The sequence below is a fragment of the Pipistrellus kuhlii genome, unplaced genomic scaffold, assembly GCF_014108245.1.
Source record: "Pipistrellus kuhlii isolate mPipKuh1 unplaced genomic scaffold, mPipKuh1.p scaffold_m20_p_1, whole genome shotgun sequence".
In the NCBI taxonomy this organism is placed as follows: Eukaryota; Metazoa; Chordata; class Mammalia; order Chiroptera; family Vespertilionidae; genus Pipistrellus; species Pipistrellus kuhlii.
Genome location: NW_023425404.1, coordinates 147,375,076 through 147,399,619, shown reverse-complemented (window position 1 = coordinate 147,399,619; position 24,544 = coordinate 147,375,076). Strand labels below are relative to the sequence as shown.

At 37.1% G+C, this 24,544-nt stretch overlaps 1 protein-coding gene across 6 annotated transcripts in view; it reads left to right on the top strand.

The window, feature by feature from the left end:
- ARHGAP24 (Rho GTPase activating protein 24) overlaps positions 1 to 24,544 on the top strand; it is a 431,485-nt gene that overhangs the window by 390,831 nt on the left and 16,110 nt on the right. For all 6 annotated transcript variants that reach the window (XM_036411559.2, XM_036411552.2, XM_045571040.1 and 3 more), the window contains 3 exons: positions 4,538 to 4,745; positions 19,884 to 20,016; positions 22,273 to 22,346. In XM_036411559.2, the coding sequence (XP_036267452.1) occupies positions 4,538 to 4,745; positions 19,884 to 20,016; positions 22,273 to 22,346 (415 nt within the window). The remainder of the gene's footprint in view (positions 1 to 4,537; positions 4,746 to 19,883; positions 20,017 to 22,272; positions 22,347 to 24,544) is intronic.

Genomic DNA, 24,544 nt, shown 5'->3' with positions numbered 1-24,544 from the left:
CCACTTAGCTTCTTCCTTCTCTGTATGCTTTCAGCTCCATTTCTGTTCCCATCAAGTTAGTCCCCTGTGTCTCTATTGCTTCATGCACACAGCTTACTTTAACCTAAAAGGTGGCTTTTCAAGACAGCACCCACCCTTCCCTCTTTCCATCCCAACATTCTTCACAAATTCCTACAACATACAGTCCATTTGTGTGGAGTTTTTGTTTTTGTGTTAATCCTCACCAGAGGATATTTCTCCCACTGATTTCTAGAGAGAGTGAAAGGAATTAGAAGAGGTGCGGGGAGAGAAACGTCTATGTGGGGAGAGAAACGTCTATGTGAGAGAGATTCATTGATTGGTTGACTCTACCAGAGCCGGGAACTTCGACACTTTGGTCCACAGACCAATCCTTCAAACACTGAGAAAAACAGAAAGGCATATAGTTCATTTGTCAAGGACAGGCAGACGAAAGAGACTGACAGCTTTAGAAACACCCTCAGAATGAAATATTCCTAAGCAGCACTGTCAACAGAATTCCACAGCTGAACATTTTCTTGACTCCTGGTTGCCTCTAAAGGAAATCCTACCTGTTTCGTATAATTATCAGACCTTATAGCCAATTCCAACTATTCCTTATGAATAAACCCCAATTCCCCAGACTGCCCACTCTTTCTCCCTAAACACATCTCCTATATCACCTCCTTGCTTTTGTTTACTGAGTCTTCTCTGCTACGATGATCTCTCTACTCTGCCGTCTATGCAAACTTTTCAAGAAAATGCTGGCTATTGTTTAGTCATCCATTATATTATTTTTTGCATTATGTTATAATGATACTTTTCTTTATTGTTGACACTATTACAGATGTCCCCATTACCCCTTCACTTTGCCCACCTCCACCCCCAAACACACCCCTCCCTTCCCACCCCTCTGGCAATCACCGCACTATTATCTGTGTCCATGGGCTAAGCATACATGTTCTTTGGCTAATGCCTTCACCTTCTTTCATCCAGTCTTCCCCATCTCCCTCCCTTCTAAACTCTGTCAGTCTGTTCCATTTATCCATGCCTCTGGATCTATTTTGGGATCTAATGAACATGCATTATATTCTCTACCCTGAAGCCCTGATATTTCTTATATGCTGCCACTTTGCCACCTTATCTTCATAGCCATCTTAAAGTGCTGTATGCACTTTAGTAGTAAAAAAATAAAAAATAGATTGATGCCCTAATTGGTTTGGTTCAATGGATAGAGTTTTGGCTTGCAGACTGAAGGATCCCAGGTTTGATTCCAGTCAAGGGCATGTACCTTGGTTGCAGGCACATCCCCAGTAGCAGGTGTGCAGCTGATCGATGTTTCTCTCTCATTGATGTTTTTGGCTCTCTTTCCCTCTGCCTTTCTCTCTGTAAAAAAAAAATCAATAAAATATGTAAAAAAAATATATTTATGGCAAACAGTAGTATCTTTATCTATCTTTTCCTGCTAGTCTATAAGCAATAAGAAAATAAAGCAAAATGTCTTTATAATGTTGATGGATAAAACCAACATGTTTTTTTAAAGATTATTGTATGTTGTTCATGTTGTAATTATACTTACGGAAATTAATTTGTTCAACTGATTGCTATTATCCAAATCCATATAACTTTATATGGTTCTATAAATGAAGAGCTCACTAATTCATATATTAAAGTTTTATGGAGCATCTACCAAGTGATGCTGGAGATGAGTTCATAGACTCCTTGGGGATTAAAAGAAAAAAAGAAGAAGAAATAATTACTCTGATAAGTAATACACCGAATTATGGGTGATGGCTGAGGAGCCCATGAACAAAAACTTGACTACGAGCTCATTTGCAAAGGCAGTGATTTCCCTGAACTACATGAAACCAGAGTTAGTCTTTGGAAGTTGCGAAATGAGAGTGACGATCACTATGCAAAAGTATGTCTGAACTGAATTAACATAACAAGGGGGAAGAGGAATTATATGGACCTGCATTTCTACCACAGATCTGCCACTTTCCAAGTGTGTGACTTTAGGTTACCAAACACCTCTGAATCTGTTTGTAGAAGAGCAACCTCCTTGTAGAATGTCTGAGTGTCATTAAAAAATGCATTTAAATTGCATGGCTTGTACAAAATGAAAACAGTGTCTATACTAGTAGTTACTCTGCTGGTCTAAGACGTAGGTCACTGGGTCACTATGTTCACATTATTACATTTAATTTTTCCAGGCCTTCATTTTTCCCCTTTCTTTCCCACTCTGACTAAAAAAAGAGTCAAGATTCTGCCAAGAATGTATTGGTTATTACAGATTCTGAGCTCCTTTGGTTACATCTGCTATCATATAAGTTTTGTTGGTTACTTAGAAAGTGCTGATGAGTCTAAAGTAAGCCTTAGCTGGTTTTGCTTCTATACTAGTTTGGATGTCTTTTATTTTGACTTGTCCATTTACCATTGGTGAACACTCATTTTCAATAGAAAAATATTATAGTCCTGGTACCAAGATTTAATTCTGTTACCAGGGTTACTGTAGCAGAAGAATAAGTAAAAGCAAATTCTCTGTATGGCTCAGCAAGTGATCTATAAGAAAGGAGGAATAGTGAACTCTGAAAAATAACTGAGAACAGAGAATTGGAGCAATAAGCAAAATGCTTTTAAACTCTGGTTTCTTGTCAGCAAACCAAGGATTCCCCCTCCCCCCCCCCAAGTTTTTATAGAAATCATTGCCACAACCTGAGAACTATTAATGAAATTCCCTTTTACTTGGAAGTTATTAATATATTTCCTATAATTGAGGAGGAGGTGAAATAATTTGCTTCAATAAACTCATTAATTCTACAAATATTTACAGAACACTCAATCCTTTCTCACTTCAGTATTAAGTCTCAGGGAGAGAAGCCAGAGAGTTTGCCTGTGTGTCTTAGTCAGTTCAGGCTGCTATAACAAAATGACAGAGATTGGGCAGCTTGTAAACCTCAGATATCTATTTCTCACAGTTCTGGAGGCTGGAACTCCCACTCCAGGCCAGGATTATGGCTGCATTCTGGTGAGAGCCCTCCTCCAGGTGGCCAGCTTTCAGCCTCTTGCTGCATTCTCACCTGGCAGGAAGAGAAGGAATGAGAGAGCTCTTTGGGGGTCCCTTTTAGAAAGGCACTAATCCCATTCATGAGAGCTCTGCCCTCATGACCTGATCAGTCCTGAAAGGTCCCCACCTTCTAATACCAACATCTCAGGCCTTGGGTTTTCAACATAGGAATTTTCAACAGACACAGTCAGATCAGAGCAACATGGTAGAATGGGTAGTGAATCTTGGAGACGTTCAGATCTAATACCACCCCACTGTATCCCTTGTGTGTATGGCATCATAAAGATTACCTAAGCCCTTCTGAGGTTCATAAGATAGATATATAGTATACAACTGTTTTTCCCCCCAATATTATTTATAATAATAATAAATGTAAACTATCTTACTATAATAATTGTGAAAACACATTTCTCTTCTGACTACTGAGGGACTAGTTCAGTACAGAGAGTCATCTGAGGAAATTCTTACACAGCAATGTGTTAAGAAATCAAAGAAGAAATTTATCAAGCTTTGCCTCCAGGGTTTTGCCTCCAGGGTCGGGGTGAGGGAATGTTGATAAAGACTTAATTAACACAGGAGATGATAAGAGTTGAATCTTGCAGGATAATTTTTTCTAGGCTAACTTGTGATTGCAGGTCTTACCTTCTAGAAGAAAGCAACAGATAGTTCCGTATAGTTAGCATATTGTTCATGAAGAAGCTGTGGAAATGAGGGTGGCGATGGCACAGTGCCTGGCACACAATGGCTGTCACCTAAGCATTGTTTATGAAAAAAGATGTGGAAAAAGATTGAGGTCACATTGTGGGGACTTTGTATTTCATGCAAAGGAGTTTGGTTGGCCAGTGGGCAGGCACCATTGGAAGAAATGCAAAAAAAAGACTGGCAGGCTCTGATTTAAATACTATGAAGATCACTGTGGCAGCACGGATCTGGGACTCTTCAAAAAGTTTCATTTGGGAAATATTGAGGATCTAGCCCTTGTAGTAGTAATGACTCTGGAAAGGACCGACCTGGTGAGTGAATGAGGGTAGTGAAGGAGGGAGGAATCTAGTGTGGCTCTCAGATGGCACTTCCGTGATTTGAGGGTGGATAGCTGGAACTGATAACTAAAATCAGAACTATAGGAAGAGGAACGTGTTTTGAAGAAAAGATGAGTTAGCCAGTTTTAGACATTTTGAGCTTGAGATATCCATGTTGAGGGTTCTAATGGGCTCAAAAAGATATGCTACCTGCAACCAAGGTACATGCCCTTGACCAGAATCGAACCTGGGACCCTTCAGTCCACAGGCCGACGCTCTATGGCAACAGTTATTTTTCTTGAACTTGATTCTGTAGTAATGAGAGGTACCAAATGTGAAATGCTTGCTAGCATTCCGATCTTTCTTTTTCCTTTACATTGAGTTTTAAAAGAAAGCATCAGAGTGGGAAGAGATACGTTTCTTAAATTCATTGTGATTTTTTTTATTTCTTCAGGCATCTTTGGGCAGAAACTGGAGGAGACTGTCCGTTATGAGAAGAGATATGGGAACCGCCTGGCTCCCATGTTGGTGGAGCAGTGTGTGGACTTCATCCGGCAGCGGGGGCTGAAGGAGGAGGGTCTCTTCCGGCTGCCAGGCCAGGCGAACCTGGTCAAGGAGCTCCAGGATGCCTTTGACTGTGGAGAGAAGCCATCATTTGACAGGTAGCTTTTAAGATTTTATTAACCAGGCTTTACTGGGAAATTCAATCTGAACTGAAAGGATGCAGTGAGCTGAGACATTGTCATTGATGCTGTAATAGTCATTGATGTTAATTACATGGTCATACAATTATGGGTTGTTTTTATTAAGTTGCAGAGTCAAAGATTTGGTGCTTCAGATGTCTTTTCTATGCTTTTTCTAACCCCCTAAAAAAAGTTGTTTATTTGTTTTTTAATATGCTTTTATTGATTTTAGAAAGGCGGGTAAGGAAGAGGGAGAGATAGAGAAACATCAATGTGAATGAAACATAGATTGGCTGTCTCCAGTAAGCACCCTAGACCTGGGAGTAAATCCACAACCTGGGAATGTGCCCTGACTGGGAGCCGAAGCAGCAACCTTTCGGTGCATGGGATGATGTCCAGCCAACTAAGCCACACCGGACAGGGCCCCCCTTAAAAACATTTTTATTGATTATTTTTCTCTGGTTCTAAATTGAAATTGTATTTAACATAGGAAAAGTGAACTTTTTAAAAAAATATATTTTTTTATTGATTTCAGTGAGGATGGAGAGGAAGAGAGAGATAAAAACATCAATGATGAGAGAGAATCATTGATTGGCTGCCTCCTGCATGCTCCCTATTAGGGATCAAGCCCACAAACCAGGCATGTGCTTTGACTGGAATCAAACCTGGGACCCTTCAGTCTGCAGGCTGATGCTCTATCCACAAAGCCAAACTAGCTAAGATGGAAAAGTGAACTTTTAAAGTACAAGTCTTCCCTTGTTTGATTTTTAAGTTGTTTACCTAATCTAAAGGATATTAAAAATATTGATAAGATTAGGATATTGGAAATGTAATTAAAAATTTTAAATAGATACCTTTATCTTAACCCAGAATAAATTTACAAAGAAACAAGAAGTAGAGCATGGTGAAAGTTAGGAAATAATGCAAGTTCCAAAGGAGAAAGTATACAGCAAGTTAAAAATTAAACATTGTTATTATTTTGTGAATTACCTCCTTTCTCTAATTTTGTAGAAAAAGAAATAATTTTATCAATATTATTCATTTAACATTGTGTAGCAAAGATTTTTCCATATTAAAAATTGGAAGTGGGGTTATTTCAATATATTTTAATATATTTTACCTTATATTTTACTTCAATGTATTTTAACAATATATTTTCCACTTACGTTAATGTCATGAGATACATTCTTTGATTTGCAAGTGTGAAAGTGACTTTATATTCCTATAATAAGCTATATTTGGTTGTGATATATTTTCCTTGTTATATATTACTATATCTAACTTGCAAATAATGTATTAAGGATTTTTGGATCTATATTGACCAAATATTTTTTGTAATGTTTTTGACTAGTTTTGTTACCAGAGGAATTCTGGCCTCAAAATTAGCTGAAAAGTGTCCTCTCTCTTTCTGTTTTCTGAAAAGTTATAAGTTTGTATTATTTGTCCCATAAAACTTTGATCAAATTTATTAATGATATTATCTAGTCTGATGTTATCTTAGATATGGCTCTTCTAACTTTTTCTTGTACCATTTCATTTATATCTGTCATGAAACTTGTCCATTCCATATAACTTTTCAAATTCAATGTCATCTTACTTTTTGTGTAATGTATGTATCAATAGATATCCCCTGTTTTACTTCTGATGTTATCAATTTGTGACTTTTCTTAATCAGTCTCCCTAGTGTGTTATTAATGTACTAGAGGCCCAGTGCACAAAATTTGTGCAATGGGGGCGGGTGTCCCTCAGCGAAGTCTGCACCCTCTCCAATCTGGGACCCCTCGGAGGGTGTCTGACTGCTCTCTCACAATCCAGGACTGCTGGCTCTCAACCGCTCACCTGCCTTGCTGCCTGATTGCTCCTAATAACTCCCATGCCAGCCTGATGAACATCTAACTGCTCCTCTGCTGCCCAATCTGCCCCAACTGCCCTCCTCTGCCAGCCTAGTTGCCCCTAACTGCCCTCCCCTGCAGACCTGGTGGAGATACACATCCTCTTTCCTGAAGATGTAACATTTGGGTATAGCTTCAATGGTAAGACCTAAGATACCATGGCAGTACATTGCAGGTAGAAGCGAAAGTACAAAGGCCCTGGAATGGCTAACTCCACTGTGGCTGAAATACAATGAGTGATGAATAGAGTCCTCAGAGATGAGATTAAAGATGTTGATCCTGTGTAGTCCAATAGTTTAATAATTCACTTAGTTTTTATTCTACGTGAAATGGAAATCTATTGATAGATTTTTAACAAGTAAATGAAGTCATTTTATTTACATGTTTAAAAGGGTCGCTCTGTAAAGTAGAACTAAATAAGAAAAGACTCTCCTTTCATCTTTGTCACCCAAAACTAAAAATGCAAGAACTGAAGATAAAATCCAAATATTATAACCAAGAAATACTTCTATTACTCTTATCACTGTGGAAATTGTAAGGGTTTTAGGTGCTCTGGCAAGAAGCCAGAGATGAAAACCAAAATATATACATATTTCTTATCATATCACAATATTGTATTTTGACAACCTAAATGTTCTTGTTTTGATAAATAGATTGTCAAGTTTTAGCAGTCATAAGGAGGCAGATATGCAAGTTACCAGATTCTGTTTATTAAATAAAAAGGATTCCAAGATCCATGAACAGTGAGACAAAAAAAGAAGAGAGTAATATATTTGTGTCAAAATGCAATTGCATACTATACTGGTAGGGAAATAAACAATCTATAACTTCCCAAGGAAAGTTATTTTCAGAACCATATTCAAATAGAGTATTTCACATTTTTAGTTACATTGACTGAGTTTGAAATTTTGCATGACCAAGTTCTAGCTCAGGATTTTGTTTTCAGAATGTACATTTGCTAGTTCAAGTTAATCTCATCAGTGTGCAAAATCAGAATGATTAAAAAAAACTAATACTTTAAAAAAAAGACTATTAGAATTTAAAGCAAAGTACAACAGTTTTTTATTGTGAAATATGTTAATGAGCAAGATTAAATAAATATCTTTCTCCTTTATTTGAATAATGCTTATATCTCATTAAATAGTCAACAGGAGTTAGCTTTCATCTTTATACTTATTATAATTTGAAAAAATAGTTCTCACAGGAATTCTGCAATGGTAATCTCTCATTTTAATAATGAGGATTACTATTATTATAGCACTAATAATAAGGCCTAAAGTTGGATTTTTAAAGTGAACTTTAAAAATAAGATTATAAAACTATACCATATAAAATGTTATTAAAATCATTTTAAATTATAACATTTTGTATATGATTTATAATCTATATATCTAAAAGCTAAGTGACCAGAATGCCAGAATGACCAGAATGACTGGAATGACCAGTTTCTTTGACTTTCACTGCAGCTCTGATCTGTCCCCTACTACCTTGATCATGGGTAGGGCTGGCCAGCCAACCTCCCACAGCCCCTCCCCTTACTGGCCGAGCCCTAATCAGCCCAAGTTGGGGAAGGCTGGCCGGAACCCACCCATGCACGAATTCGTATAGAAATATGTAAGAAGAAAAGGTGAATATTTCAAAATTAAACAACCCAGAGATCTCTTACTATATGTAACATAAATAGACATTTATAGACTTGGCCATATAGCTATATTAATATATATATATTCGAGATATATATATATATATATATGAATCACAATTTTTACATTTTGCCTTTTCTTGTTAACATATATATATATATATATATCATGAACAACTTTTTATACTACTAAGTAGTTTTCAAAACCATGATTCAAGGACTGTGTAATAATTTATCATATTAGTACCTCAATTTGTTTGATTCCTCTTCTGTTGTTTTCAATGTTTAGTACACATCAGACCTATGCTGACAAACGTCTCTATTGATAAATTGGCCTGTGGTTTTGAAACTATAGATGCATTTGGAAGATAATATTTTTGTCCTGTGGAAGAAAAAAAAAATACAGTAGAGAAAAAGAAACTTGGAACATACACTATTTGGATTTAGAGAGGTTGTAAGTGCATGGGCCAGCTTTTAATAAACCATGCACTTTCTCTTCTTTAATTATATCAAATGTTATTTTTACAGTTATGAGGTCCAAGTTTAAGACTCATGTATGCACGGCTTACTGTGTTTTACAGTTAGATGACATATTCCCACAGTTTCCTTGACCAAAATGAATTTTGTGAGAAAGGACATTCACATTGACTTTTGTATTTTATCAGTTTATGTCAACTATTTAAAAACAACAGAAAAATTGTTTCTATCCACTCTTTCCTTCATTTCTTCTTTCTATTTAGGAATAAAAAATTAAGACTCAACATTTTTTTAATTCAGCGTCCCCCCTTTAAGGGGGCACAATAAAAAACAGAATGTGTAAAATCGAATTAGAAGCCAAGTGTTATCTTGTTCCCAGAGCTCTCCACATGGCATCAGCTGTTAAAGAAGATTCATTTTGGAAGAGTTGGGAACATAGAGTCACAAATGGCCTTGTGGGTATCACTCTCACAGCATTAATTGCTCGGCAACAAAATAACTGCGTGCTTATAACAGCGTTCAAGAGCAAGGACAGCAGGCTGGGTGAAGCCACTGATTTTACACGTTCTGTCTAAGAATCCCATAAAACAGCTGCTGTCCCAGTGCCCCAGCTGCCCTGCCACACACCCAGTCCATTCTGTCCTCCTCAGCATCTCCCTTTTTGTTTATGTTTTATTTGTTTGGGTGACTGAATTAGGGCCACTAAACAAACTGTAAGTCTACAGAAATAAAATGGAGGGTGGGGGGGATCCAAATCTGAAAATTTAGAAATCAGAAAAGTCAGACACATTGTAGTTTTAATCTCTGGGCAGCAATATAGGATTGAGCATTACTGAGCAGGGTTATCAAAGGTGAATTTGAAAGGGAGGAGCATTACTGACATAGTAGAGATTCTCAAACATTAGTTTACATAAGAAATACATACAAAGATACCTCAAGATTCAAATGCCTAGGCCCCATTGCCTAGCGTTCTGATTTTAAAGATTGAAGGATGCCTAGGAATCTGCATTCAAAATGAATCCTGAGTTGAGTTTTATATGCCTGGTCTTCAAACCATAACTTGGGAGATATTGGCCAGACTATAGGCTACAGGGATGTGGGGTAAAGGGAAATTGCTCATTTGAAGTGATGTGCCTCTGTTTTCTCATATATGAAATGAGAAAAAGTACCATCAGCCTCATGGCATTATTGGAAGCAACATATTAGTTCTGACTAGACTAGGTAGGTGTGTGCTACTGTGAAATATAAATTATTTTCTGGGGTATTCAGTTCATGTGTAAAGTACATACATTGCTAGCTTCTAAAATGGGCTGAAATTTTAGAACATACCGGAAAGTACTTTGCTGCACTTTTATATGCCTTGATCCATGTGAGAAAGCAAACACTGAGAGTTTAGTAGCAAACTGTACATTGTAGAGCCTTTGTGTGATGGTGTGAATGAAATATTTAAGGTTAAAGGTAGGGATTGATGGAGGAAGGTGAAAAAAGCAAGTGGTAGCTTAAGGTCATCTGGATAAAAAGTTGAAAAAGCCAAGAACACATTTCTAGCAGTTTGCCTAAGGCAAGCCCTTGTGGGGGACAGAAAGATGATTTTCTTTCTATCCTTCTAAATTGTTTTTACTGGACTAATAACAAATTAACATGAGACAGATAACCTGGAGAAAATGACCAAGTTTATTATGTACATACATGCAGGGAGTTCCATAAGACTAAGAAACTGGAGAGCACTTTGGGCAATTGAGGCTGATAAGCCATCTGGACTAAGGAGAGGAAGGCAGGAGCCTGGGAAATCAAAGGGAAAATACGCAATTTACAGATAGTCAAGAAAGAACAAACATGTGGCAAATTAATTTTTGCATGGCCACCCAGAAACAATGGGACACAGAGGGGAATCTAACAGATTTTCTTGGACTCTCCCTGGCTGCCATAGTTAACTCCTATGTGCTAAGGTGAATATGCTAAGGTTCCCTTCCTGAAGCACGTTTTTTTGGTTTGAATTCCTTCAGGCAGGTGAGGAGGAGGAAACCACCAGCCCCCCTGCCCTGCCCCCTCTTGCCCCTCCTGCTTGAGTTTATTGGATTTTGCTTTCAACTTGAAAAACTTGAAATCATTTGCATGCCAGGGAGGCATATTCTGCTGAGACTCATTCTGGACCCCTACTCACTGACTGTCTGGGATGGTAAACTGGCTCTCTATTTCCTAAATGATTCTCTGAAGTCGAGAGGCATCAGCCCTCTCAACTCCTGGTTAGCTATGGCCACTCTTAACTTTCCTGTCTTTTGATGCAGTTCCTAGCTATTATGGTGGCATGACAATACTTGGTAACCATTATCTTAGAGGACTTCTCAAACTTGTCATTCATACAGTACCATCGACTTTGGTCATATCCATATAACAACTGTACCAGGTTTACTGATATTTTTTATTTATATTTATTCACTGTTTTCTTTGTCAATTTTGTTGTAAAAGGAACTTTGTATCATTACTGTTGGTTGCAAACCAGCATCATTTACCATAGACACAAAGTCAACATAGCATAAATGCAGTGACTACAAAGCTTATTATTAAATGCTAGCTGAACACAGCTGCTTTCCGTAGACTCTGGCCCCGGAGCCCTCTCCTTATTTGATGAAAATAAAGACTAGCAAATGGTAATACCACTTTAACACTTCTCTCATTCCCCACTGGAACTTCCTGTTTGATATAATCAAGAAAATTGAAAGGTAATGGGGGAAAAACACTAGTGTTCCTTCCCAGTGATTTGATGTCACTTATTGTCCGTTTTGTGTGGCACCAGACTTGGAATAGTCCACACACTGGGGAATGCACTTAGGTTACTCTTCACTCGCTCTGACAGGCCTACTTCCCCCAATGCTTGGCTTCCTGTCTAATTGAAACAATGGATATAATTCTCAAGGGTTCCATGAAACCTCCTTGTAAACATACCGAGGTCTGAAAAATTAATGAGCTTTAAGAGAAAGTATCTCGTATGTGAACATAGTTTATGTAGGACATAACGTAGGTTATCTAGAAATCAGTCCCTTTTCATGTGCTTTATTCTCTTGGTGATGTATCTAATCATCTATATGTATGCTGATGAGGATACAAGTGTCACTTTATCTTCGAATAAGTTTGAGTTCATGTCCATTAAAACCTGATTAAGTTATGAATAAAAATAGCCACTTAACCGGTGTTTGGTATATCTATCAATTGGTGTTTGTATGCCTATTCAAAAGGAACAGTGTCAGAATAATAAAGTGGAGTGGTATCATTTAGGCCATATGCTGGGAATGCTTTTGTGTTGTAATAAAGACTGTTAGAGTATTCAGAGAAGGAACAAGTTTTGCATGGACTCCAATGGTTTTGGTGTTGATTTGTAGACTCACCTGGATATACCATAAAGTCATTTTCAAGTCCTCCCTAATACTATGAGTTAAAAGTTCAAAATGTGAAACTGGACCTCTACCTACTCATCTCCTGTATAAGGCACAAAGGTTTTGTTTTCTATCTTATTGGGGAAAAAATAAGTTTTCTATAAAGGAATGTTATATCCTTTATTGTTAGTCCCTGAACTACATCATCAGAATTCTCCAAACTTGTAACAGTTACAGAAGGAAATGAGCAACATGCAATAGGGTCATTTTAGCAACACATTATGTATCTGAAATTTATTTACCTTCTATAATTGAAACTTTGTAGCCTAGAGCTGAGCCAAGCCTCTTGCTTGCTCAGTGGCTGGCAGCCATTTCTGTTTGGATTTGTTTACCTTCCATAATTGAAACTTTGTAGCCTTGAGTGGAGGCCTAGGCTGGCAAGGGCAGGAAAAAAGCTTGGCTTCCTCTGTTGAAAGAAAAACCCAAGTCTCCCACCTGTTCTCTGTGGCTGTAGCCATCTTGGTTGGGGTTAATTTGCATACTCATTTTGACTGGCTGGTGGGTGTGGCTAGTGGATGTAGCGGAGTGATGGTTAATTTGCATATTACTATTTTATTAGGTAGGATGAAATATATGAAACTGGTTGCTAATTAGTCTTCATTAGCTAGAAAAATTACTTGTGACATTTTGTTTTACTTTATTTTTTATTTTAAAGTAGAAGTATTAAAGAATGTATATGGGTTTTAAGAACTGTTAGAGAAATTAAAACAATATTTTTAGTGTAATATACCTTCTCAGTGTCAGAACATCAATAATGCTTCTCTAGAAAATCCTGGGCTGCATAATCTGAAAAAATAAATTGCTGAATGTATTTTGATGGTTACATTTCCTTTGTTTCTCCTGAAACTCCATCTGCAGAGTTTAGTGAGGAAAAAACATGTAGGCAGACAGCATAAAATCACAAAGTAACTAAATACAGCTGTAACTTCTCTGTTTTAGCTAAGCCAAGTTCATGAACTGTTTGCCAAAATTTTGAAAATCATATGAAACTAAAATTACAACCCATAGCACTTTAAGTCCCAGGTACAATTGAAGCAAGAAAGGGTTATGTGATAAAGAATCAGGTACATATGTTTACTAATATAAAGACATGAAAATTAGTAGTATTAGTCAGCTTAGGCTGCCATAAAAAAGTACCATGGCCCTGGCTAGTACTGTTAAGTGGCTAAATGTCAGCCTGTGCACCAAGGGGTCTTGGGTTCCATTCCCAGTCAAGGGAATGTAACTGAGTTGCAGGTTTGATCTTCAATCCCCGATCCCCAGTACCCAGCAACCAGTCAATGTCATCCCTCTCTCTCTCTTTCTCCCTCTCTCTCTCTCTTTCGCTCTCCCCCTTCCCTTCTCTCCCTTTCTCCCTTTCTCCCTCCCCCCCTCCCTCCCTTCCATTCTCCCTAAAAAGCAATGAAAAAAATACTCAGGTGAGGATAAAGATTAAAAATACCATGGGCTGGGTGGTTTAAACAACAGAGATTAATTTATTTTATATAATAGTTCTAGAGAATGGACTGATATTAGGGTACCGACATGATTGGCTTCTGGCAAAGGCTTTCTTGCTGGCTTATAGATGGCCAATTTCTCACCAGTGTACTCACATAGCCTTTCCTTGTATATGCATGCGGGTAAAAGGGTGAGGGGCAAACTCTCTAGTGTCTCTTCTTATAAGGGCATAATCCCATCGAATCACCTTCACAACCTCATCCAAATCTAATTACCTTTCCAAAGCCCCACCTCCAAATACATCACCTCATCACATCAGAGCCAAGGGTGTCCACACAGGGAATTTGGTAGAGGATAATTTAGTCCATTGCAGGAGTCATCATGCAGTACCCTACCACAGTCTTTTAACACAGAAGACTTGTTTGGTACAATCAGTAAATCAACGTAGTCCAGGACTCTGCCTGGAAGTAAAACTGTCTTTTGGTGTTGTATATAATTCAATGGTGACACTTACATAACGGTGTTAAAAAAAAAAAAAAAAAAAGCCATGACAGTTTTTGATTCAAGTTTCACTGCCAAAAAGTGTACCGGTTTTGACAGATACAAAAGAAAGTAAGTTTGAACAGAGCCAGGCTTTTCTGGTAGACATTTGGTTTAGTTTGGAACTATTCACACCTTTGGATTTGCTCTTCTATGTCTTTGTGAACTCGGCTGACAGACTGTGTGTTGTTTAAGACACGCTGGTAGCAGTATTCATTTTGGTAGTGCTGCTGACTGATTTCTGTCTCCCTTATCTTCACGGAGTTCTGTGAGCGTGACATTATTTTTTCTTAGTTCCAAGGGAACTGTAGGTTATCTCACTCTGCGGGTTGCAAATAAGTTCACGATATCTTTAGCAACTCTCCATGTGGGTGCATTGGAAATTCACTCTATTCAGTTAAGTCAACGGATTATATTATGTTCTGTGCCTCATATTGGAGAGAAAATTTCCATTTCTCATTTTGAGTCTTAAAGGTTTTAAGATTTTTCCTGTAGTATTATGCTTGTAATTTCTGTGGCATTTGGACTGATCTCTGTGTGTGAGTCTGTTTATCGGAGAAGGAAGGGAGGGTCTAGAGAGGATGAGCAAGGAGGGATTGTTATCAGACTCCTTTATCCCTGCTCAGCTTAGCAAGAGGCCTCTACTGTACATAGATTATTAATAACACAGGTCATTTTCACTAAGTATAAAACTATTTTTTTTAAAGTCACAGACCTAGCAGGGACTTAGCAGCTATACTATACAGAAAATGTTAAGAAGCTGAACAAATGAAAAATTGTATGGAAACATCCTGGTGATGGGTTAGAGATATAAAACCAAGAGGGACAAAAAAGATCTCTGCTTCACCTAGTGTGTGGCATGGGCAGTGCACCCCATAAATGTTCATAAACTGTATGGTGAAGCAGTGATTTCTAGAACAATCCCAGAATGACCAAAGGGAGTCCTCTGAGAATATAAAATTAGGTCCATCATAGAAAGTCTCCTGGAACCTCCCTTTAAGTGTAATGGAAAGCACTGCAGAATTCAGAAGTACAAGGACAATATAGGTTGTAAACAAAACCCATATGCTGATCAATAAAGGGGCATATGCTTTCAGCATTTTCTGGCCTGACAGCTCCTTTATTCTGGATCCCCACGCTTGGCTCTGCCTCTTTGCGACCACTGACTAGAATGTCCATGGTTATTTATCTTAGCTTCTGAAAGCAGATTGTACTGCCAGGTGAATGAAAGAGACCTGAGGTTTGTATAATGATTTTATTGTACATTTAGCAATAGCTTTGAATCTCTACTAAAAGAGTATTACATTAAAAACCCTCATATATCAGTAATTAGCTAAAAAGAATTTTATATAATGTGCAATTTCCTTTCAAGAACCCCAAAGGGATTTAATAACAGAACCCATTCAATGAGCTGCTTTGAAGGCCTGATGCACAAAATGATGTGCGTAGATGTGTGCTACTGCTATTGTTATTACTGTTATTGGCTGGGTTAGGGATTTTAATTCTCCATGTACACTAGCTATTGACATAATGCAGTCTCTTGATCTCCCTTTGATGAAGACTGAGATATATTTCTCTGAGGCAAAGAGAATACGTTTTTCTAGGTATATTGGGCAATTAACATACAGTTGCAGATATTCAAATAATAGAGGTGATCTGATAGGTAGGGCTTGTCTTTTCTAATTAATTTTATTCTTTTCATAATTAAAAAGATTTTTATCTTAAAATTCTAAATGAATAGACAATATAGGACTCATCTTAATTGGTATTTACCTAATTGGCCAGATATTAAGCAAATATTAATTAGGTTAAGTAAGGCTCTAGCCAGTTTGGCTCAGTGGATAGAGTGTCAGCCTGAGGACTCAAGGGTCCCAGGTTCAATTTCTGGTCAGGGCACATGCCTGGGTTGCAGGCTGGATCCCCAGTAGGGGGCATGCAGGAGGCAGCCAGTCAATAATGTTTCCATCTCTCTCTCCCTTTCCCTTCCTCTCTGAAATCAATTAAAAATATTTTTTAAAAATTAGGCTAAATAATGAGTTATCAGGGAGAGGTGTCAGGCTGGAAAATTCGATGCACAATGTGGTTCTGTTCTTTTTTTTTTTTTTTTTTTTTTTTTTTGAGAAACCCAGACTTCCTTAGTGGGTAGCATTCTGGCAATTGGGATGGATGCACTGTGAGGCTCTTGAAGTGAATCAGAACCAGCAAATATGTTGACATCTGCCCAGAAGTTATTGTCTTCTTCTATTCAGTGGGAGAGGACAAAGCCAAAAATGAGAATGTAGAAGTCTTTTTCCTACAAAACAACTTAAGCTTAATAAAGCCCCAAAAAGAGTCATAAATTTAAATTTTATCCTTTAAGCAAAAACATTAATAACATTTGCTAATCCAAAAAACAAGAAAATAATTGTAATTTTTCTTCATTATTTCTATTTAAACAGTGTGTGGGCTTATGTATACTAGAAGCTAAAAAGCTAATGTAACATATTACCGAAGGGAATGGATACTATAATCACTACAGTCCACTTCTCTTACCTTAATTCATAGCTCGAATATTTCTATTCTTGGGAAATTACTGCAGCTTTGGAACTAAGAAAATTGCTGGCGGATGAAGAATGATTCTGCAGCCTTTTCATCCCTCACAATTTTCACACCATCTTTATTAGTCTAACTTTGCAATTGTGCCATCTAGTGTTCAAACGTCCTCAGTGCTATAGCTCAACTTCATTAGAAGCAAAATAATACAGGAAGTAAAAAGGCTGCAAGTACCAAGAAACCAGCAACTAAGAAGCCCTCAGAAAAGAAACCCTCTGCAGAAGAAAAGAAGCCTGAGGCATAAACTTAACTTTGTTTATTCCATAAAGGTCAAATCACTTTGGACAGCTAATTTTGAATAAAAACCTGATCAAAGGCAGTGAGAAAAAATGAAAAAACAGCAAGTTACCTTAAAAACTGTGCTTGGGGAGAGTAATGAATAGTTCATCACTGACATACTGAAACATATTTTTGTTAAATATACATATTTCTTATTGTCTCATTTATTTCATAAATGTTTTATATATTCTATGTGGTCATACAAATTATACATTGTATATATTGAAATTATACTTATTTTATATTTTATTTTTATATTTTTCTCTGTACCTACCTATAACTTAACAAAATTGTCATTGCCTTTGAATACAACCTAACCCGGTCATAAATTGGGTTGGGTTAGAGTGTGGTGTGGATTCGAGTGGAATCAAAAGATGAAAATAGTTTATTTTAATACTTGATTGAACTGACCGTCCTATCAGTTTGTGATTTTGTTACTACTGAGGACTGCACCCTCGGTGGGGGTGGGTGTCAGGTGATTTACAACACAACACAACACAACACAACACAAGAAACACAGAAGGGCTTGGATATACATGAAGTAGAGTGGTTTGCCAGGGGGAAAAATAGTGTCTTTCGTGTCTTACCATTAAGATTATTTTAGGTCTATCTTTAAAAAGAAATTGGAGGAAAGTATTTTTAGGAATTAATAAGTTTGGTCACAATTTTCAAGACATCTGGAAGATATGATTTTTATTTTCTTTACAAGCCTCTGAGTTGACTTCTATATTGTCTATCAGTTGAGAATTTTAAGAGAAAAAGGAGTTAATTATGGAAAGAATAAAATTAGTTAATACAGGCCCTATCAGGTCACTTTTATTATTTTAATATGTGCAAAATGATTGACAGAATGCCTCCTTTGACTCACTTCAATGTGAAAATGGAAAACCTTCGCTCCTGCCCTAATTCTGAGGGAAGTGAAGTCCATGGTCCAGTCCCACTATGAGATCTGGTCTCCCTGGCCTTTGTCAGCTCCTCAAGGACAGGATGCTTCCTCTCCCCTAGGTCTCTGTTTATCTGATTTGCATTAATCAGGAAGGTCTCCTTCTATTCTTCAGCTTTCATGTAGTTAATGCTTACACACACACTTCAGATCTTGGCCCAAACATCATTTCCTCAGAGAAACAGCCTCTACATTAGTCCTCTGTTAATAGCATCTGATACTTTTCCTTATTACACTTTGTGATTATGAACTTTTATTATCTGCTAAATATCTGCTGCCCACCCCCACTCACCTCAAGTTATAAGTTATAAGCAAGCTAGAATAATACATTCCTTTAACTCATTGGGGTCCTAGCCACTGTGTTTTCTGTAACGTCTAATACATATAATATTAGCTCTGTAGGAAATGCCTGATGAAATCAACCTGAGTCTCAAACTGAGAGGCGAAATGCCCATTGTCTCAGCCCACTTACTTTGGTAAAGTCAATGCTGCTTTCATGTGCTCTTGGGCCAACAAAATATTCACAGAGGCAGGAAATCTCCGTGCCTCTGTTCCAGCTTGTCCAGGTATATCCCTCTGGCGAGTTGTCACTTTCCTTCAGCGAGGTCTGGGAGTGGGTGTATGTCCTCATTACTGACAAAAATCCCTGACCCCGTTCTCTACCACTCTTTCTACTTCCTGGGAAGTGACCCTTTTACTCTCTGCGCACCATCACCCCTTTCCATTTTCCTGTCCCTCTGCCCCAGATAAAAACAAAAAACAAAAAACAAAAACAAAATACAGAAAAAGACAACCTCTCTTCTTTCTGTCTTTGATGTCAGCCATCTTCATGGATTAACTGGAAACGGAAATACAGAAAACAAAATATAAAATAACATCTCAGTAAATTATCCTGCCACTCTAATATTCAGCAGAGAATAAACATTTTCTTTTCATGTTAAGTTTTCATTGTTTATTTTTGTAGCACTTATCCTTTCTTTCTAGAAGACTCTAAGCATTCCCAACTATCTTAGAATATTAGACAAGCAATCATGCTGATATTCAATCATTTTCAAAATGGGCTCTGCTTAAAAGCTGCAGCATATCATGGCAAGCCTCGAGTATCTATAACCAATCACCAGTGTCTTCTCAGGAATGAGAGATATTTTAAGAACTAAAGTTAAGATTCAGAAGTAACTAATTTTGACATTAAATTCACACATATGTAGATTTGGTATTTTTTGTAAATTGTGTTCTATTTTATTTAAAGTCTGGTATAGACTCATTGTTTTCAAAAGTTAACACTTTTGCTTAACATCAAATACACACAAAAGCAAAATGCTGAACTTTCAAATATTTTCAAAGCACACAGAATTGCAAGTGTCCTTCTATATATGTTCCTTTCCTTCCCACCTGTGGTAGCATCTAGTAGGTATCATCACATAGCTATGTATTTCTTGAAAGCTGATTGACTGATTTAATTGCAAATTCATATATAATGCACACACACACACATACACACACACACACATCTATATATATATAAAAGCCTAAGTGATTGTTATGAACAATAAACCAAACACCTGGTTGACCAGTCACTATGATGCACACTGACCAACAAGGAACAGATGCTCAATGCAGGATCTGTCCCCTGGTGGTCAGTAAGCTCCCACAGTCAACCTCCTGCAGCTGGCCAACCTCCCGCAGTCCCTCCCCCTGGACTGGGTGAGACACCCCAATTGGTCCTAATTGCTGGCCAGGCTGAGGGACCCTATCTGTGCTCTGGGCCTCTAGTGTATGTGTGTGTGTGTGTGTGTGTGTGTGTGTGTGTGTGTGTGTGTGTATAAAATAAAATACTATAAGGTTCAGTTCAAAACGATCTTCACACTTCTCTCTCCACAGCAACACGGATGTGCACACAGTGGCGTCACTTCTCAAACTGTATCTCCGAGAACTTCCAGAACCAGTGATTCCTTATGCGAAGTATGAAGATTTTCTGTCATGTGCCAAACTGCTCAGCAAGGAAGAGGAAGCTGTAAGTCTCTGCATTTATTTCTACTGAAGGGTTTCATTTGAGGGTCCTTTGTCTTTATAATCTTTCCTTTGCCCTATCCTTGAATTATGTTCCACTATTCTGTGTATTGACATCATACACATTTAGACTTGGCACACACATCTCAGGTTCCATTTTTAAACCCTTCTCTATCAAAAAGAAAAATATGACTGAATAAATGAAATTAGCCCTCCTTGCCGCTATGCTCCCCTAAAAGGTTAATTGTGGTGCCACATAGTCTATGAACAAAGTGGATAACTTACTTCATGTTCTCTTTTTCATGCTGTGCCTCTTAAATCACCTCAAACAATGACTCCTAAGAAATCCTACCTACTGCCTGTTTTTGTGAAAACAGCTTTATTGAGATACAACTCAGATACTATATAGTCACCCATTTGTAGTGTACAATTCAGTATTTTTTTATTATATTCTCAGCGTTCTGTTCCTATCACCAAAATCTAATTATAGAATATTAGCGCATTTTATCACCCCATAAACTTCATATCTGTTTCCCATCTTTTCCAAAGTCTTGGCAACTACTAATCAACTTTCTATCTCTACAAATTTGCCTATGTTGGACATTTCATATAAATGACATCATTCAATATGTTGTCTTTTATAACTGGTTTCTTTCACTGTTTTCAAGGTTCATCTACATTATACCGTGTATTGGTATTTTATTTCCAAATAATATCCCATCATTTATTTATTTATCAGTTGCAAGACACGTTTCCACTGATCTGCTATTATTAATGCTGCTGCTATAAACATGTATTCTCATTTCTCTTGGGTATATATATCTCGGAGGTAGAATTGTGGGGTCATATGTGACACTGTTTTCTGAAGAGGCTCCATCATGATGTAATTACCAATGTGTGCAGGTCCCAATTTCTCTTTTGCCAACACTTGTTCTCTCTGTTTTTTATCATAGCCATTCTAATGTGTGTAAAGTGGTATATCATTGAGGTATGAGTTGCATTTCCCTCATGATTTTAAGTATCTTCTCATGTACTTATTGATTATGGGTACTTTTTTTTTTTTTAGAAACATCGTAGGCACATTATTTCCCCATTTTATTTCAGTTATTTATCTTATTATTAAGTTGTAAAAGTTCTTTATATAATTTAAATACATGTTCCTTATTAAGTCTGTGATTTGAAAATATTTTCTCCCATTCTATGATTTGTCTCTTCATTTTCTTGATTGGTATCCTTTGAAGAACAAAAATTTTTAATGTTGATAAAGCCTATTTATCCATTTTTCTTTTTTTGTCACTTGTGCTTTTATTTGCATACCTAAGAAGGTCACAAAGATTTACTCCCATTTTTTTTAAGCTCTTTATAACTTTCGCTCTCACATTTAAGATGTATGCTCCACTCTCAGTTAATTAGTGTTGATGGTGTGAGGAAAAGGTCCAGTATCATTCTTTGGCATGGGCACATCTAGTTGTCTCACCACCATTTGTTGAAGAAACTATCCCTTTTTTCCTATTGGATTTTCTTGGCAAGCTTGTCAAAATTGTGGCCTGTGTGTTATATAATGTTGTCTGTGGTTGCTTTTGCACTAAAACAGAAGAGTGGAATAGTTGAGACAGAGACCATATGCCCCAGAAAGCTTAAATACTTACTGTCTAGCCCATTACAGGGAAAAGAACAAATCAGATTACATCATCCAATAGCTTTTCTGGGACCATTTGTATTTCAATGGAAGTTCTACAATGAGAAGAAACAAAGCATTTAATCCCTTTGTGAAATTTCCAGAAAGATCTGGCTTTCCAGCCCTGCATCCACCCCAAATGAAGTGTCCTAGACAAGACCAATTTTGAGAGACTTATTTGTCTATTGATATGTGTTTCTCTATGTTTGGGGGAAGGACTCTCAGTACATCAATATTACTTTTTATCCCCAATAACCTTTGTATAATTAAGGCTACCTCCCATTTTCAGGCAAGTGTGAACAAATGCTTAAAATGTTAACAGGGCTTCGCTTAAATCTATTTATCCACAATTAGTACCTATGGAATATTTGAAATCCTTTCACATCCTTGAAAATATTTCTAACATTCTCTCTGTAATGGTAGCAAGTTTTTAGGACAGGATCCTACAGTGATAATATGTGAAATTAATTTAAAACAACAACAACAACAAACAGCACTGGATGTCTCCTTTTCCCTTTGGTTTTAATTCCAAGACCGATACTTAGAAAGGTAATATTTATTCTCTTTTTTCTTTATATTCAGGGCGTTAAGGAATTAGCAAAACAGGTGAAGAGTTTGCCAGTGGTCAATTATAATCTCCTCAAGTACATTTGCAGGTAAGAATTGTCCTAAACAAAACCAGACTATATTTAGCCTGATACTAACTTAGGTTTGACAGTGAATGAAATCATTTTACTGCTTTGAGCTAGGATGTAGCTCCTTGTAAAAATAAGAGGTTTGACAAAGTGATGTCAAAGGTTCTCTGAGCACTAAGAGTGCATGATTCTGTAATTTGTTATTTCTGAAGTCTCTCTGAGCTCCACATATTAAAGCTATGGTTGCTTTGAACTTTAATCAAAGTTGTTTGTACAGATATCTTGTTCTATTGTTCAAGAAAAGAAACATGCTCCTTGGCATGACAAAGGTTTACCTGAGAGGCCAGATTCTACCACTGACTACTTACTTATCTTTATGCAATTTCTTACTCTTTGAATCTAAGAGTCCTAATACATAAAATGGTAGTAACAACACACATCTCACACATTTGTTTTAAAAATTAAATTATATTTTAACTAATTAGTGTATATATAATAAGTGCTCACTGCATTTTATTTCCTTTCAATTCCTCTCCCACCTCAGACTCAATGAAAAGACATTTGTAATTCAATTGTTAGAAAAATAGCTGTGCCTGGCAAAGCACTCTCTCAGCGACCATACTTATCTTAGAGCCTGGGATGGGAGGCACCATGTCCGTGCTCCTGTTTAAAAAAGCCAAACATAAAATCAAATCATATTAAATTTAAATAAAGAAATTGATGATTGACATGAATGCAGAGTCTCTTAAATGATCACTACTGTACTGGATAATAAAAAGCTTAAATTCTCTTTAAGTAAAACAGGGAAAGGCTTTGAAAACTGTATTGCAAGTCTTTACCTTCACAATGGAAAAACTTAACTTCTCTTGAAACATTTAAGCAGATTTTTTTAAAAGGTACTTTATTATTTTTTTAAATATATATTTTATTCATTTTTTACAGAGAGGAATGGAGAGAGATAGAGAGCTAGAAACATTGATGAGAGAAACATCGACCAGTTGCCTCTTGCACACCCCCTACTGGGGATATGCCCGCAACCAATGTACATCCCAGGGAATCGAACCTGGGACCTTTCAGTCCACAGACCAATGCTCTACCACTGAGCCAAACCAGCTTCAGCTTAAGCAGATTTTTAATTTCAGCTATTTCAAATAAGAAATGGTAGTTTGACTTTATGTTCTTCAGTTTCACTATAGCTTAGTCTGTATAACAGGAATGAACATGCGGAAACAGGCGCCTTTTTGAAAAGTCATGGTGTAGTAATGAAGAGCATGGACTCTAGAGTCAGAACACTGGGGTTCAAATTTCAGCTCTTGCACTTTCTAACAGTGTCCTTGGAAAGGAGTTTTTAATCTCTCTGGTGCCTCGTGTGTCTCACCTGTAGAATGGGGACAGTCATAGTACTTACCTCACAGGGATGCTGTGAGAATTTCACAAGTTAGCACAATGACTGACACATAATAACACACATTAAGTAACACATAAATAAGATAACTGGTATTTTTCATCATTTCCTTTTTTGTCTTGTCGGTTAAATCTATTAGCCATGAAAAACAGAAGTTCTTGCCAAATGAAGTAGGGAGAGGGAACGAAAAAAAAAAAAAGAAAGAAAGAAATGCTGACAGACTACAAAAACAACCCCTGCCACTAAACTCATTCAGGGAAAGCTGATTTCATGCCTCTTGTTCTTTAGCACCTAATAAATTGAAACAATTTCTGCTTGTAATTTTTATGTCAGTAGAAATGAGGTTTTAATTTTAAAAATGTTTGATCTCATTTTTTAACAGACTATAAATGGAAAGCTCACAAATTATTCCACAAAGAGGGGTGATTCTTTTCCTCTGAAATAAGGGATTGTACCAGATGATCTTATTTATAATTCTCAAATTGAATACACATATTTAATACTTTGTTGAGGTACTGAAAGGGGACTCATTCTTCAATCTAAGGCCATATTGATATTATTCAAACATTTGTTTCTGTAACTGACAGAGGAAACCAAGTCAAGCCAGGCCAGAGGTGATATCTGATACAATTCCTCAAGTCTGATTCTTAACATATTTTCTCCACATTTGATTAAGAGATGTTTGAATCCCTAAATAATTTTACCTGCATAATCATCACTTAACATTCTTGAGTTTATAAATATTTTATAACTATTGAATAGAAGCCTGGTGCATGAAATTTGTGCACTCTGTGGGGTTCCATCAGCCTGGCCT